This window comes from Eucyclogobius newberryi, unplaced genomic scaffold (genome assembly GCF_026437365.1).
Source record: "Eucyclogobius newberryi isolate DKJ021-1_F unplaced genomic scaffold, fEucNew1.0.hap1 SCAF_11, whole genome shotgun sequence".
Lineage (NCBI taxonomy): Eukaryota > Metazoa > Chordata > Actinopteri > Gobiiformes > Gobiidae > Eucyclogobius > Eucyclogobius newberryi.
In genome coordinates, this window is record NW_027315735.1 from 24141212 (window position 1) to 24158410 (window position 17199).

General features: G+C 39.0%; 2 protein-coding genes across 3 annotated transcripts; one reads left to right on the plus strand and one right to left on the minus strand.

Moving 5' to 3' along the window:
* The first annotated feature begins 696 nt into the window (after positions 1–696).
* On the plus strand, positions 697–4887 carry LOC140347213 (homeobox protein CDX-1-like). Of its 2 annotated transcripts, XR_011924363.1 has the most exons (4): positions 697–1137; positions 2400–2548; positions 4153–4426; positions 4514–4887. XR_011924363.1 is itself a non-coding variant. In XM_072433581.1 (3 exons), exons 1-3 carry the CDS (start codon positions 801–803, stop codon positions 4336–4338), a joined length of 672 nt encoding a protein of 223 aa, XP_072289682.1. In that variant the 5' UTR covers positions 697–800; the 3' UTR covers positions 4339–4887. The 2 variants fall into 2 exon arrangements, 1 of the variants encoding a protein (XP_072289682.1); XM_072433581.1 differs by having other exon boundaries at positions 4153–4887.
* A 1072-nt stretch (positions 4888–5959) lies between these two features.
* On the minus strand, positions 5960–8212 carry LOC140354486 (uncharacterized). Its single transcript, XM_072439534.1, has 6 exons — positions 8091–8212; positions 7613–7930; positions 7274–7531; positions 6745–6858; positions 6486–6578; positions 5960–6231 (listed from the first exon to the last, which is right to left on the minus strand). The coding sequence occupies exons 1-6, from the start codon at positions 8137–8139 to the stop codon at positions 6053–6055; spliced, it is 1011 nt and encodes a 336-aa protein (XP_072295635.1). The 5' UTR covers positions 8140–8212; the 3' UTR covers positions 5960–6052.
* Between the last annotated feature and the right edge of the window lie 8987 nt (positions 8213–17199).

Below are 17199 nucleotides of genomic sequence, written 5' to 3' on the forward strand. Positions count from 1 at the left end.
TTATTGTATATAACTTCCATAAATAAAATATGGGGTGCATTTACAACCTCATTGGTTTGGTTTTGAAGTAGCGTCCTCACCTCCGCACAAATTTGTTGTTGTTGTTGTTGTTGTTGTTGTTGTTGTTGTTTTGTACTATGTACAAATAAAATACTTCAAGTTTACATTTAAAGTTTAAGTGTGCATCTATGGTCCAGACCCAGTGGTGTCTTGAGGGAAGATTGTCTCAACTTTGGTGCCCTCTAGTGGCTTTAGGGCCAACTACTGTTATATTCAGTAATAATGGCACATGTTGATGTTCACAACAGAAAGGTTATGTAAGACATATATAAGTCTAGTAACTTAAATTATCTTAAAACACTTAAACTGCAAGCGACAACTAACATGTCAAAGAGAAGAACTTCACAGTTGTATTTTCTCAATCAGGCCCCTCGTGTTGAAGCAACACGTGTAAACCTTCAAACTAGTCATATTTAGCTGTTGCCTTTAGTGGACTAAAGATGGGCTTGAAAATGTTTACACTGTTGTTGGCCTAATTGTTTAGGATGTAACTCACAATGGCCTTATCCTTATCAAGAGGTGTGGGTCAATAACGGTCACTGGCCTCGTGCCTCCACGAGCTGCAGGTGAGGCGTGACGTCATGGCGATACCTTCGGACTCCTTCAGGTAAATCCATAAAGGTGTGTAGTCAGGTGCAGCCCGGTCTTACAGCAGGACGTGTCCCACAGGTAAACACTGAGGAGGAACAACAAAATCTGACATGCTCCACGGGATCTGAGTTACACCACGAGACCACAGGATGTACCCCAACTCTCCCACCAGGGTCCCACCGCAGCCCCTGACCCTGAACGGCCAGTACATTGCCCCAACCTACGAGTTCTCCACATACCACCCTCATGTGGACCCCTCCGCGAGCGCATGGAACCACTACGCTCCACGGGACGATTACATGTACAGCCTCCATCAGGGGTCAAGCCCCGGAATCAGCCAGGCCAACTTCACCTCCCACGAGCTGAGCAGCACCTCAGTGACTGCAGGAGGGGGTGTCTACAACAACTACACTTTTATGACTGGACAAGACCCTTTTATATCCAGAAGGAGACCCCCGGAACCTCCCAGGACCCCAGCTGTTCTAGGTGAGACAGTGACACTTCAGTGAAATGAAAAGTATATTCGTAGAATCAATGCTGAAAAATATATTTAGATATTTATACATGACCAGAGTTGACCGGTACTTTTACATGTATTAGAGTATAATTTTACACATGTAATTATAATTATCTACTTTCAGAACAATATGACTGAGTACAGCACAAGTCCTAATCATCCCAAAACAGGACTCTCTCACCTCTGCTTCAAACACACACAACAGATCTGCTTCATCCGCTCTGATAGGTCAGAGATGCAGATTGTGGCTTAAAACAACCACATACAGCTTTAAACTATTTTATATTGTTCACGTTTTGTATGAATAATTGTGTTTAAAAAAAAAAGAACTGGTACTTTAAGTATTTTTCATGTGTAATTTTTACTTTTACTTTAGTTTTAGCAGCAGCAGCGGCAGTTTTTTAGCTACATAATTGTACTTTTACTTGAGTAAAAATGTTCTTTCCACCTGTAGCAACACATCCAATAGCTACTGGGCCCCTGCTTTGGATGAAATGTTTATAAAAATAGCTTATTTTACTGTCACCTCTCAGTCAGTCTCGGTGGTTTTGTGGTCGTAGATACGTTGAAACGCATTTTCCTGTTTAACGTTCCACACACACACACACACACACACACAAACACACACACACACAGACACACACACGCACATTCATCAAATCTGCGGCCTCTCCCTTCCGCCAGCGTGCAAAGATGTCAATGCAAAACTAACACTGGAGGCCACGGAGTCTGCGGGAGTTGTTCCCCGCCCTCTCTGTCCACTGGGAGGGTGACAGGTCCACCAGATAACACTTACAGACCGCTTAAACCGTGGCGAACCATGGACAGAAACATTCACGTTTTGTCATCTCGTCTACTCCTTTACCTGGATCGATGCTGTCACCGGTTCGAGATTTGCGATCAATAGCTCTGAGTCAGTCCCAGCTCTTTCTCCTGAGTGTGTGTGGACATGTGTCAATGAATAAGCTGCCTGTGTAAATATCTATGTAAACCCCACAGGCAAGAGATAAGCCCAGCCACTGATGCAATGCAGTGGTGACTCTTTACATTAGTTATAGTTAACGTGATTAATTTGGTTGATGAGGTTTTAAGTGGCGCCTGAACTTGAGCGTGGCTCCAGGCGTCTTCGGTTCAGGTCTTCACAAAACACCGCTCATGAGTCACAGAAGCGACAACAGGTCATGTTTGTGTTGCTGGTAATGTGTCGTGACTCCAGATCTTTGTGATTCAGGAGGTAAAACTCGCACCAGGGACAAGTACAGGGTGGTGTACACGGACCACCAGCGTCTGGAGCTGGAGAAGGAGTTTCAATACAACAAATACATCACAATGAGGAGGAAGAGCGAGCTGTCACTGGCACTGAGCCTTTCAGAGAGACAGGTGAGAGTTAATTCAATTATATGTATCAGTGATGTTGAAAAGGTTTGCCCAAACATCTTTCATTACAATGATAAAACAAGACTATGATACACACATTTCCAAATCTTTCTCATCACATTAGGATTCATGATTGATAGGTTAATGGATCAGTTGTCATTTATATGGCCAACTACTGAATTAACTGATATTATATTCACACATTACTTTTATGAGGACAAATCCAGAAATGTTACTTAAGATTAATAAGATAAGATAAGCCTTTATTTGTCACACTATGGGGAAATTCTAGAGTTGCAACACAGAGAAGATACAGAAGTATATAATAAAATACAGATAACTTATAAAAACCTCTTATACTCTTAATACAAATAATAATAACACGCTTATTTACTGCTGTTAATACAACTCAATAACTCAATTAGGCCTACTGAAATTGTCTGCTTCAATATATATGTACATGACAAATAATATGCCCTGGTTTACAGATAAAGCTACAGATAAAAGGGACAGCTCATTTAAAACTGTTGCCACAAATGCGTGTGAAGGGTGAGTGTAAAAATGAAACGTAAAGGAGGAAGTGACAAAGAGCCTATGGCTTGTTTCATATGCCAAAGAATTAAGAAATAAAAATGCTTAAAAACAGTTATTTCTTCATGTTGTCTGAATTGAGATGTAGCAAAGAATCATGTTCTATGTAGTGCCTTATGTTTTTTTTAACTGTTTAAATGTAAACAAAGCTTATTCTTTGATATATTGTGACAGCCCAAAATATTAGTATTATTCAACAAGTACATGAGCCTTCCCTGTGCAAGAAATAGCCTAAAACTAAACCTTGTTCTACACCCGTGCACAACAAGAGTGTACACAATAAACACATAAAAAGAAACAATGCTTTCACAATTTCATGTTGTGGAGGGAGGGGACGTCTGTTGGTCATCAAGACCTGAAGAAAGCACGAGGGCTAAAGCTGCACTATGTCATTTGGGTTGTGGGTCTGCCACCTGCTGTGTCCATGGAGATGTTATTGCTTTGCCTGGAACGTTCCACAGTAAAGCCATAAACATATTTATCTTCATATCTATCAGTCTAAGTCACAGGTCAGATCTGTGGAGAGGAGACCCTACTCTCAGTAAAAATTGTTTTCCATGGTATTTTGATTCAAGCCAAAACAATGAGATCTTCAATGAGACAAGCAGATGTAGACCCTCCACCACAGAAGTTACACTATACACCTTTACTTTAGGGATGGTATATCGGTAATATCGAAGGGTTTCCCCAGATATTGGTATCGGTCCAATATTGACAGTTAAGCTGATATTTAGCATCTCTATTTTTTCTGCACTGTCCGGTCTGTGAGTGCTCAAGTGTCATTCCCAATTTGTGCATCAAATTTGACTTTTTGAACAAACTCATAAAATTGAAATAGGAGGCCAATTAGGCTAAATAATATCGTATTTTTACACAATCATGGCAGAAATTGTTTTAAATTAGAGATTACACTGACATTAGACTGTAACTTAACATAGATGTGTGGTTGTATTATCGCAATATACTGTGTATCGTATCAGACCACCATAAACGTACTTGCCTGTTATGCTTTTCAGATAAAGATTTGGTTCCAGAACAGACGTGCCAAAGAGCGAAAGGTAACTCGGAAAAGGCAGCAGCATTCCCAGCAGGCGTCCACAACCACGCCCACGCCGCCTGAGCTGGGGGGGGCGGCGGACACCCATGTCTCCACCAGCCCACGGCAAGACATTCTCTCTGATACTGTGTCCGAGGACTATTAGGTAAAAACCACATGGACTGACAAAGCACTGGATGTCTCTTTCGTAAACTTTTAAAATATCAGAACACAAAATTATGAATTTCCACAACGTAATAAAATGCACTTCATGTTTTTCCGAACAAGCTCAACATTCCTTTAACACTGATCATTTTACAATAAGATAAAAATATGTGCAGGTATTAATAGACTTATGATACAATCGCATGCGCTTCATAAAATCGTATAATGCTGATGTTTTGAATGTCACAAAATGCGAATTATGAGGTTATTTGTCACAACAGACTTTTTGAAAAGTTGTCGCTTGCGTTGCTGTTCTGCTAATGCCGTTACAGGCAAGGAAATTGCACCAAAAAGTTTCCATCCTAATCTTAGATATTCTGATTACTAGCCACTTCCTGCAGCTGTACATTACTCAATCTCATGAGTCAAGGTTGACAAAAGTAGAAGTGTAAAAGTTTAAAGTGTCTTTTTTATCTGTTGAAAAAAGCCTGTTTTTGAGTGTCAACAATGTAATGTAAATGTAAATGTGTAAAAGATAGATGGACAATGAGCTGTACTTTGTAACGTTTTTTGTCTGTGTTTTTTGTTAATAAAATGTTACACTTTCATTGTGTAGGATTTCTTGTTAATTTTTTTATATTGGTAAAAGTGTCTTCTTTACAACAGAATATAAAACGATGGTTAATTTATTCCAGATCGTTTTTGTTTTTTTTATTCCAGTATGACACTGGCACACTGCATTATGGGATATCATCACATGATTTTATACTTTTATAACTGTGGTTTGACATGTCACATGAAAGAGCCAAAATCGCCTGTTCTTGCATCGACTCAAAGCTTGTGTGCAAATTGATCATGTCCTATTTTACTATTTCAACTATTTCTCCAAAGTGTCAAAGAGATTATTGCTATCAGTGTTTGGAAACCGAGTAACTGATGGGATCCCAAAGGGCGAGTCTCGACTGTCGCACTTGGCGTCTGCTGTCAATTATTTGCTCATGTCAGTCAGAGTTCAGCTGCAGGTGGTTTGTTTGAGGACACTGCAACTATCACAGCCATAAACACTTTATGGTCCTGAATTACCTGAATGATGGTGCAGAGCAATCGACCTTTGACCTTTAAATCAATCATGTAACCTTAACAATTGTAAAAATGAAAGTTGCATTTCTGGTCAAAAACGCTTCACAAAATGCTTTTGGGACTCTTTTTTTGCATTAAAATCCTTGAGGCGAGACGGAGTGTGTGTTGGCAGAAGTATCACTAACACTCATGTCGTTTGTACTTCATACTTCAAACATTTAACTCCAAATAAAACATAATCATTCAAGGTCAAAATGTGACCTCCAAAAATACACACAGTATAACACATTAACACTGTGTTGTGCACTACGTATATGTATGTATTATGAGTTTTATCAAATATGAAATAATCTAAACAAGTAAAATTTTAGAATAAAAACATATATATTTAATAATTATATATAGTACAAAACAAAATATATATATATATACATAGAAAGAAAGAACCATGTGGAACAAATTTAGACTTTAAAGACACATGTCATATTCACAATGGTGACGATGAAGTTCTTGTACCTGAACTCAAAATGAATTATAACCTAGTTCAAAACCACATAATTACTCACAAATGATTACGCAACAAAACTCTAATTTCTAAAGAAGTGATTGAAATGTCCATTTTACAACCATCAAGATCACCTACGCACCTTGGCGTAAATACAAGCATTATCTTCTGCCACAGAAATGTGTGGACTTTGGTTCGAAAAATTCACTTGGCCATATTCCACTTCCCCCTCAGACGTCTGTAGCCTCCTGCCCGGCTGCCTCAATATCCTGACATCAGCGTAAGTCAGTTCCTGATCCTCTTCCTCATCTGCAAATAGACACATTTCAGTCAAACGGTATTTCATGACAATAATACAACTAGGATTCTAACAATGTGCTTTACAAGTTTGTCAAAGTACTAGAATACTGAGCACATTTGTGTAAGCGCTCAAGTTCACCAAAAGCCTTTTTGTGTTTGGGAGTAATCAACAGCTTGACTGGGACTGAGGGCTAGGACTCCTAAAGGTTGATTACAAATACATTTTGTATAAGATAAAAAAATAAACTCAATTGTTTACATACTTCTCTTTTTCTTGCACTTCTTCAGGACAATAAATATTGCCACACCAATAATCAATACAGTCGCCAGTGAACCAACCAAAACGGGCCAATAATCTGTTGTATTAAACAAAAGAAGCAAAGTGTGAGAGAACTCTGATACAAAACAAAAAATGAATTATTATGCTTTGTTAGTGTGGGTTAGTATTGACTTACCAACGTACCAGTACCGGAGTACTTTGGTAATTGGTCGATACTCTTCGATTAGTGGTCGTACTCTTACCTGCAGAAGGGATGGATGTGGCTGTGGTTTGTTCGAAACACAGGGTATTATTGGCTTTATAAACCCAATCTGAAATCTCTGTCCCATTTATTGTGCAGTTAATGAGTATGTACCCTACAAACCAGGAATACATTTTTTAAAAATTGGAAGTTTTCCGAGTGTGAATACTACTTAGTGGTGGGGGGAAAACATTAGTCGATGGGTTAGAACTTAAAGTGCAAATGACACTGGGACAGTTGAATAGACAGTTTAAAAAGTCGTTTAACAAATTAAAGGTGTCATAAGGTATACCATATTGAATTACCTCTACCTGTCACAACCAGGAAGTAAAAATATAAAGGTCACTAAAAATGCTAAAACTGGGCAATTGTTTTGTAAAATCTAAAATATATAATCTCTGCATTTTAGTGAAATGTATAATCTATGACAGATGCACTTTAAATGTTAATAGACAAAGTTTAATAAGAGAATCTCAGAATGAAAAGGTTGTAAAATAAATAATATAATTGTTTGAGATGTTTAAACTCACCACAAGTAGAAATCTGAATCTCCTTAGACTCTTGACTGATGTGGTTTCTGACAGAGCAGCGCAGCCGTCCCTCTGTGTTTTGTCTCAGGGTGATGATGTTGTTTTCATTGTTTTTGGAGAGAAGCTCAGCGTCTGTGTGAGTTTGTCCGTTTAGAGTCCAGTTGTACTCAGGACTGTCGCCTCCCTGAGGGGCGCAGGTCGCCCTCACCTCTCCTTTGGACAGACACTGATGCTCCAGGAGCACAGAGGACACTGGGGCTGCAGCGAAAACAAATCCAAACGGTTTTATGTGTACTTTATTAAAAGTTCAATATAGCTGGAGAGAAATATTTTATTTACCTTCAATGATTAGTTTGTGATAAATTCTTTTGATGAATTTTCCATCATTATAAAACTCCAGACTGTATGAACTATTGTCACTCTTTGTTAAGTTTTGTAATTGAAGTATTCCAGTGCTTTCATTAAAGACAGATCTGTTTTCAATCGCATTAGTTTTAACTATATTATTTCTACACTCAAAAATAACTGTCTGATTCTTCATCCATGTACATCTGTTTGTTGTTGAGCCACTGTCCATCAGTCGGATCGCTATGGTTCCTCCCAGAGCTCCATAACACTGAGTCTGGTTCACTCTGGCATCACAGACGTCCTCAGCACCTGTGAAAGTTTAATCCACATTAAGTACACTTCATGTTACAGACTTGACAGTTTAAAGCACATAAGAGTCCTAAATACTAAATCAACAACATATCTTACTTGTAAATGTTCTTTTTACTTTTATTTGTGTAATATTTCAGATCAATCTATTTGTATATACCTCTTGTATGAACGATGTGGAGCAGCAGCAGAGTCCACACTGGTCTCATGTCTCTCTGTTCCTATCACAGTGTGGGACGGTCCTGTCAGTGCTGTCCCGTGTACGTCCTGAGGCTCAATCAAAAAGTGCATACTGAGAAGTGGCTCTTATTTTAGACGCAGGAGGAAGAGATGTGTTTCTGCTTTTGTCTCACCACAAACAAGTCTTTCTGTTTAAAAAAAAAAGGGAACTTAAACACCATTACATTTTAAGGGATTTTGATGTTAATAGTTATTTCTAAACTCTTTAGATAAGTTTTGTATAATTTTATATTATTTACAATTGCCCAAAGGTTAATGCAGTAACAAATGTATTGTTTTTCATGTGCAATATTTAGTTTGAGTAAGCATTATTAGTTCTGATTTTTCTCCCTTTTGACATATGTAAAGACAAACTCAATCTGTGTTCCAAATGTCAGGAGTTTAAAGGTTCAGGTGTACAAAACTTAAGTCTTCAGTTTTCTTAAAAGAAACCAACTTCCCTCTGTCGCCCTCTATTGGAAAATCATCATTCTATCACAACAGGTACTTGAAGTTACTTGGAGACTACAAGGAAAACACGTAGATTTTCTGTCACATGTGGTTCTAATAAGCTTTGGTTAAGATAAAATAAAAGATTTGTAAACTGTCTAAATAATCAGTAATCATACATGGTGTGGTATATTTACTTCAAAATAAACAGAATAGAACACAGACATCCAAATAATTTAGCATGTACCTAATTTCTAATCCAGTTCTGTCATATTAATCTGCAGACATATGACATAATGTGTGTAACTTAGAGACACAAAACACTAACTAATTCTTGCATAGATATAAAAATGTAAACAACAGCTGCTCTCCTTTAAGTATTTTCACGCATTTATTTGAGTTTTTACACAGAAAGAGACAACGAGGAGTGAGTTGTTGGCACAGAAGCCATTATTTGGTCACACATTTTTTATACAAAAAAATTGTACAAACTGTCGATGCAATAGTATTATTAGCACACATTTGAACACACAAATATTCACGCTGCGTTCTTTTAACTTTCTATTTCCAGTGAAAAAACATAACTTGTCATTAACACTTGGTGTTACTTGACTGTGCATGTTTCATGAAGAAAACCGCAATGTGCTTAACTTGTGAGAAAACTATGTGACTCAAATGTGTACATAAAAACATAAATACAGCCTGCAAACAAATGTGCATTGTTAGGTATTAAAATGAGTATCAATCAGAATTATAATTATCTGTTAAATATCTCAACATTATAAAATCTACATCATACTTTATTATACAGTATTCATGGAAGAATTCAAAGTTTACAAGCTGCTAAGGCACTGGTCATATAATGCAATGAAGATAAAGTGGGGCAAAAACGTTTTTAGTCAGCCACCAATTGTGCAAGTTCTCCCACTTAAAAAGATGAGAGGCCTGTAATGTTCATCATAGGTCCACTTCAACTATGAGAGACAAATGGGGGGGGGAGGGGGGGGGGGAAATCCAATAAATCACATTGTAGGATTTTTTTATGAATTAATTTGTAAATTCCTCTGTCAAATAAGTATTTGGCCACCAACAAACAAGAAAGATTTCTGGCTCTCACAGACACCTCTCCACAACCTCAAACAGTCAAGACTCCAAACTCCACTCTGGCCAAGGCCAAAGAGCCAGAAACAGAATTGTAGACCTGCACCAGGCTGGGAAGACTGAATCTGCAATAGGTAAGCAGCTTGGTGTGAAGAAATCAACTGTGGGAGCAATTATTAGAAAAAGGAAGACATACAAGACCACCGATAATGTCCCTCGACCTGGGACTCCACGCAAAATCTCACCCCGTGGTTTCAAAATTATCGCAAGAACGGTGAGCAAAAATCCCAAAACCACACGGGGGGACCTAGTGAATGACCTGCAGAGAGCTGAGACCAAAGTAACTAAGGCTACCATCAGTAACACACTATAGTAACACACTACGCCGCTTGGGACTCACATCCTGCAGTGCCAGACGTGTCCCCCTGCTTAAGCCAGTACATGTCCAGGCCCGTCTGAAGTGTGCTAGAGAGCATTTGGATGATCCAGAAGACGATTGGGACAATGTCATATGGTCAGATGAAACAAAAAATAACTTTTTAGTAAAAACTTAACCCATTTTGAAATGTACCTATGATGAAAATTATAGGCTTCATCTTTTTAAGAGTGAGAACTTGCACAAATGGTGGCGGACTAAATACTTTTTTGCCCAACTGTACACGCTTTTTCCATTTAGCCACAGAAGCTTTTATATGTCTTTAATGACTGAAAATGACGGTGTATATTGTCCACATGAGAATTGGCTGTGGCAAAAACGTGTCATCAGCGTAGTCTCCTTATTTGCAAATATAGATACAAATCTGTCAAACTGTATCGCATGAAGATTATCCAGGTAACATCACAAATTAATTGACTTCATAAAATGTACATGATCTCCTGCATACCTCTGTTATTGTCATCTTCAGGACACAAATAAATGCAATTGTAATCAAAACAAACACCATTGAACGAACTATAATGGGGCAATATTCTGTTGAATTGAAACAAAAGAAGCAGAATTAAACACAACATATAGTTCGTATACAAAAATTAAATAGTTAGTGTGGGTTAGTATTGACTTGCCAATGTACCACGAGCGAGCTGGTGTCCCTGGGTAACTGGTTGGTACACTTTGATTGGTGGTCGTACTCTTACCTGTAGAAATGATGCACAAGGAGTTATTGGCTTTATAAACCCAATCTGATATCTGTGTCCCATTTATTGTGCAGTTAATGAGAATGTACCCTACAGAGCAAGAATAAATATTAGATAGAGGTGAGGAAGTAATTGGAGTGCAAGTACTGGTATATTAGTGAAAACTTGGATCAGATTGAAAAAACAAAAATAATTACAACTTTGCAGGAACAAAATAAATTAAAACTTTTCATTAATTCAATAATTTTCTAATGCTTGTTCCCGTTAGGGATCGCAGGTGACGGGCCTATTTTAGTGGCTTTGGGCCAAAGTTAAAACTTGATTAATGTTATCAAAATAAGTCATGAATATGAGAATCTCAGAATGAAAAGGTTGTAAAATAAATAATATAATTGTTTGAGATGTTTAAACTCACCACAAGTAGAAATCTGAATCTCCTTAGACTCTTGACTGATGTGGTTTCTGACAGAGCAGCGCAGCCGTCCCTCTGTGTTTTGTCTCAGGGTGATGATGTTGTTTTCATTGTTTTTGGAGAGAAGCTCAGCGTCTGTGAGTTTGTCCGTTTAGAGTCCAGTTGTACTCAGGACTGTCGCCTCCCTGAGGGGCGCAGGTCGCCCTCACCTCTCCTTTGGACAGACACTGATGCTCCAGGAGCACAGAGGACACTGGGGCTGCAGCGAAAACAAATCCAAACGGTTTTATGTGTACTTTATTAAGAGTTCAATATAGCTGGAGAGAAATATTTTATTTACCTTCAATGATTAGTTTGTGATAAATTCTTTTGATGAATTTTCCATCATTATAAAACTCCAGACTGTATGAACTATTGTCACTCTTTGTTAAGTTTTGTTATTGAAGTATTCCAGTGCTTTCATTAAAGACAGATCTGTTTTCAATCGCATTAGTTTTAACTATATTATTTCTACACTCAAAAATAACTGTCTGATTCTTCATCCATGTACATCTGTTTGTTGTTGAGCCACTGTCCATCAGTCGGATCGCTATGGTTCCTCCCAGAGCTCCATAACACTGAGTCTGGTTCACTCTGGCATCACAGACGTCCTCAGCACCTGTGAAAGTTTAACCCACATTAAGTACACTTCATGTTACAGACTTGACAGTTTAAAACACATAAGAGTCACATCAGAATTGTGGTCCAAGTTCCTGTACCTGTGGAACCAGAGTGGCTCAAGATCTAAATACTAAATCAAAAGCATCATTAAATGTTTCTTTTACTTTTGTGTAATATTTGAGATTGCTTCATCAAGATCTTATTTCAGTCATCATACCTCTTATCTCACCTTGAGCGATGTGGAGCAGCAGCAGCGGCAGCCACACTAGTCCCATTTCTCTCTGTCCCGTGTGCATCTTGAGGCTCATTAAACAAGTGAGCTGGAAAGTTGGAAAGCGGCGTTTCTGCTTCTCTCACCAACCACATCCAAGTCGAAAACAGAAATATTTTAACATTTACAGCCCTGTATATTTTTGAATTTTGAGAAAAATTGTGGATCATTTAGAACCATTAGTGAATTATTAATATTGACCATTTTCTTTCTTGATCCTTTCAAAATGCATAATACAATGAGTCCAATCATTAAAAAAAATCTATAATTAATCATTAAAAAAACAACGATATGTTACAATTACAATATTTTAGCCAATTGAGTGACTTGCATGACAGCATAATTCATTACATGACAAAACAGTATGAGTGAGTGAGAGTGACCCTTTTTATCACTGGACTCTTTTTCTTCTTTGGTGTTTTATGGCGGTGGGTATCCAAGTGGTATATTACCGCGACCCACATTTTCCATACTCGTGATCTCCTGCACATTTACCACACCTTTGCTTCCCTCTGCAGACCGCTGCTATATGTCCAAAGTGCTGGCACTTGAAGCAACGAAGGGGTGGCGGAACATATGTAGCTCATGTATCCAATGAACACCTTACTATCAGAATCAGAATCAGAATCAGAATGGGTTCATTGCCATTTGTCAATGAACAAAATTCAACTTTCCTCAGCTGCCGCAGGAAGTACATCCTCTGCTGGGCCTTCTTGATGAGGGAGCTGATGGTGAGCTCCCTCCCGGAGCAGAGCAGGGAGGATGGTGTTGAGTGCAGAGCTGGAGTCCACAAACAGAATCCTGGCATGGGTTCCCGGGGAGTCCAGATGCTCCCCGGAAGTGGAGTGCCAAGTTGATAGCGTCGTCCACAAACCTGTTGGCTCTGTAGGCGAACTGCAGGGCGTCCAGCAGGGGTAGGTGAAGGGCTTGAGGTGGGGGAGGACCAGGCGCTCAAATGACTTCATGACTACAGATGTCAACGCCACAGGTCTGTAGTCATTAAGTCCAGTGATCCGGGGCTTCTTGGGGACAGGGACAATGATGGACGACTTGAAGCAGGCTGGGACATGGCATGACTCCAGGGAGGTGTTCAAAATGCTAGTGAAGACAGGGATCAGCTCGCCTGCACTGTGTCTTAAGGTGGACGGGATAAGACCGTCTGGTCCAGCAGCTTTTCGCAGGTTGGATTTATAAAATACTAGGAAGGCATTTCCCTTCAAGTTTTATCATTACTGACAGGCTGTCACATCTTTCTCTGAGCCGGGTTATTTTCAACCGCCTAGCAACCACCTTAGCTCCAGTTCAATTCTCCTTTACTTCATCCACAGTCACCATCGAAGGGATGCCTGTAATAACTCCTCTGACCATGTTTCTTTCAGCGTCTGAAACGAGAATGTTCTTTCCACTCATCTCAATCGCTTTCCTTTGCTGAGTCGTGTCTTTGCACATAACCAGCAGCGAGCCAAGGGCTCCTAAGGGCTCTTGCATCCTTGATCTCTCCCACAGCCTTATTTAGGCTCATCGTCAATGCTACTGGACTCCTCTCCTTAAAGGATGCATTTTCCTGTGCAAACTCTATGATCACCTTACACTCTGTGCTCTCATTCCCCATATTAGCAGTTTCATCCTACTTCCCACTGTCAGAACCTTCCGACACGGATGAGCTGAAGGACATTTTACGTTTCCGGGTACCAACAGCCACAAAAGGTTACCCCTCCCTGCTGTTTAGATCGCTACTGACCATCGATCCACTCCCCTCCGCCATCTCTTGTCCCTCCAGACCATTGTTGTCGGTGACCGCCTACTGTAGTTGTACATCTTACTTAGACTTTAGACTTTATTCTTTAGACTTTATTCTTTACCTTAATGTGATGGTTGAAATAAGCAAACCTAAAATCAAGTCAATTATCAAGAGTCATGAGTAGAAACCTTAGCAGGACTTTTGGAATCGTTGTTATACTGGACGGCATTTGTATCAGATACAAAGTAGTATTGGTCCATGCAGATCCATGGGCAGGAACACGGAGGAAGAGAGAGCCTTTACTCGCATGACAATGGGCCAAACTGCACTCGATTGGTCGCTGAGTAGGATAGGCAAACATCCTGCCGGTTTATAGTAGAAAAAGCTTCAGTTGTTGTCATCTGGACTCAGTTAGAAAAAATAGACGTTTCGACTCTCATCCAAGAGTCATTGTCAATAAAAGAATTTAGGTCAAGAACTCTGATATTTATACTATTCTGTGGTAAGTCCAGCCCATTGGGAGGAGCCTTCCTGAAGAGGAAAGAGTTGTTTGTTTCAACAGAAACTTACCCTCTTGGTATCTACCGAGCCTATTCAACCCTTTAATGGGCTATTAGTCTCCCCTTTGTCTTTGTGAGACCCTGGCTCACCCACCCTGAGTACCTGATTAGCATCTAAATGTCCTGGTACTGGTCCTCTACCGCTCCAGGGGTTCAGGATCCCATTGTAGACTACAGGAAGATTGAACCTTAGACCTCCGTTTCTGTTTAAAGAAGGTTTTTCTTTTTTAACAAAAATAGCTTCCTTAACTCCTCTTTCAGAGTCGAAACGTCTATTTTTTCTAACTGAGTCCAGATGACTACAACTGAAGCTTTTTCTACTATGGAACACGCCTGGACGAATGAGGGATTACACCGACATCCTGCCGGTTTGTGTAATCACTATCAAGAACCAGAAACTGTTGAGCATGTGCTGATTTGCTGCATATGAAAGAGAAAACACTGAATTGGCTTTATGGTATCAAAATAATAGGCAGGACTTCAATCTGCGGAATATTCTTACAATCCAGTCACAGGGATCATGTTAGGCGATAGTTACTTATATAACACAGGGTTAATTGGAACATTATAGAGTTATGTGCGTCGTTGTAGTGTTAGACAACAATCGCTGATCTCCTATCCACGATCAACTGCCGGCTGCCTTGGAGGGCGGCGACAACAACAATGAAAGAGATTCCCGGAGTCAAAACTACAATGGGTGGCAGTAATGTAACACTTGGATTCCAACAACCATAAAACACCAAAAAAGAAGAAGAAGAACAACGAGAGGGAACTGGAGTCTAAAGAATGAAGTCTGAAGAATAAAGTCTAAAGAATAAAGTCTAAGATGCACAACTACAGTAGGTGGTGGTGATGTAACACTTGGATACCAACAACCATAAAACACCAAAGAAGAAGAAGAAGATCTCAGACCTCAACAAGAATCTGGCGGAATTTCAGTTACACTTCCAGAGGTTGCACTTTATAGTCCTACTTGTAGCGTATGCTCTTTCTCTTTCTCTCTCGAGTCTGAAGAATAAAGTCTGGCGGCAATGGTTTTGGACAGTGGTCATTTCACCACCATCAAAACTTCTCTTTGTTTGACCTCCAATAAATTTAAAACCTAATTTTGTGTCTCAAAAAATTCTTCTAAACCCATTCTAGGTGGGCCCTATAGCAGATGGCGGTATGGCAGTGCAATTTTGTTCTTGTTCTAATGTGGTAATGTAACACTGTACCAACCGCCATAAAACACCAAAGAAGAAGAAAAGAATAATCATGGCAACTGTACAGGATATGGCCATATATTATTACGCAGTCACTCGCAATGGCTTTTTGCCATTGCACAGCTTCTGGTTAAATTCATTATATGTTCCTCTTCTTAATACATAAGTTATGGTAAATACATACCATAAATATCACCATGGTGGTTTAAAACTGAAGTTTACCTCATAAACATTCCTCTGCTGCCCTCTATTGGCAAAATTGACTAATAATAATCATTTATTAAATCAAAACAGTGTGTGACATTTAAACAAGCAACAGTTAAAAGGCAAAACCAAATTTATATATATATATATATATATTACCCATTAACAAGCAAAAGTACAGAGGTTGTTAGTACTTTTACTCAATTAGTTAATTCACTTGAGTAAATAAAGTGTACCTTTCTGAGTAGTTTTTGGATACCATACCTTTACCCCTGCTTGAGTAAAATTTAGATTGAAGTAACCATACTCTTATCTGAGTAAATGTTTTGTTTCCCTTCTCTCTGTGAGTAAATCTAGCAGTGACAAAAGCTGTCTGTTGATAATATTAAATTATTGTCAAGAGAAAGCTCAGATATAATCTAGTTTCATTTTTTAAGGTATGTTCTTCGAAAATACCAGATTGTTTTAATTATTTCACATTTTTCCTTCCAATTGCATGAACTTCAAATTATAAATCAGATTTTATGTCCAGACAGTTACTCTTACTCTACCAAGTAAATAATTAGTCATTTTTCAGGCCAATAGTTTTTACTTTTACTTGAGTAATATAATCTGGAAGTAACAGTATTCTTACTTGAGTAACAATTTTGACTACTCTATACCCACCTCTGCAAAAGTACACAAAATCAAATAATGACACATCTAAATTCAACCTTAATATTAAAGTTAAGATATACTCTAGTTAATTGATCCTCATGTAGAAATGTGTCCTCTGTTATGCCCAGTGGTCGAGTGGTTAAGGCACATTACATGTATGGGGCTCCAAGCACAGCCGCAGTGTCGTGAGTCGTGAGTTTGAATCCTGACATGTGCCCTCTGTATTTGACCCAACCTTGCCTGCTACAGGGTGAAACAGTGAAACAGATGCAGATACAGAGCTCCAAACCAGATCCAAATCCTGAGCTGTGTCCTGTTCTGTTTTTTATGTTGAGGATTGGACAAGATCTTACAAAAAGCAACAGTGGCTTACAAGGGAGAGGTTGGATTCCAGGTCGGACCAGAGCAAACTGTTGTTGTGTCCTTGGGCAAGGCACTGAAGCCACCTTGCTGTATAATTGTGATCTGAGTCAGTGATTGGTGGTGGTCGTAGAAGCCAAAGGCCTGACCAGCATCAACTATTAATAAGCTAATTATCCACAGGAAATATTTTCTCTCTATTGATTTTAGATTGGCCTAGAAACAATTATATTGCGGTTTAAATCACTATATCTTATGTGATTTATTGATAATTAAAACCTGCTAGAAATTGTGC

Bases quoted from the DNA above. Each gene is read 5' to 3' on its own strand.
- LOC140347213 (XM_072433581.1), top strand. From the start codon at position 801: ATGTACCCCAACTCTCCCACCAGGGTCCCACCGCAGCCCCTGACCCTG. The intron at 1,138-2,399 runs GTGAGACAGTGA...TTTGTGATTCAG, and splicing joins CAGGACCCCAGCTGTTCTAG to GAGGTAAAACTCGCACCAGG. The intron at 2,549-4,152 runs GTGAGAGTTAAT...TATGCTTTTCAG, and splicing joins TGAGCCTTTCAGAGAGACAG to ATAAAGATTTGGTTCCAGAA.
- LOC140354486 (XM_072439534.1), bottom strand. From the start codon at position 8,139: ATGAGACCAGTGTGGACTCTGCTGCTGCTCCACATCGTTCATACAAGA. The intron at 7,532-7,612 runs GTAAATAAAATA...TTTTCGCTGCAG, and splicing joins TCACAAACTAATCATTGAAG to CCCCAGTGTCCTCTGTGCTC. The intron at 6,579-6,744 runs GTAAGAGTACGA...TTAATACAACAG, and splicing joins CACATCCATCCCTTCTGCAG to ATTATTGGCCCGTTTTGGTT.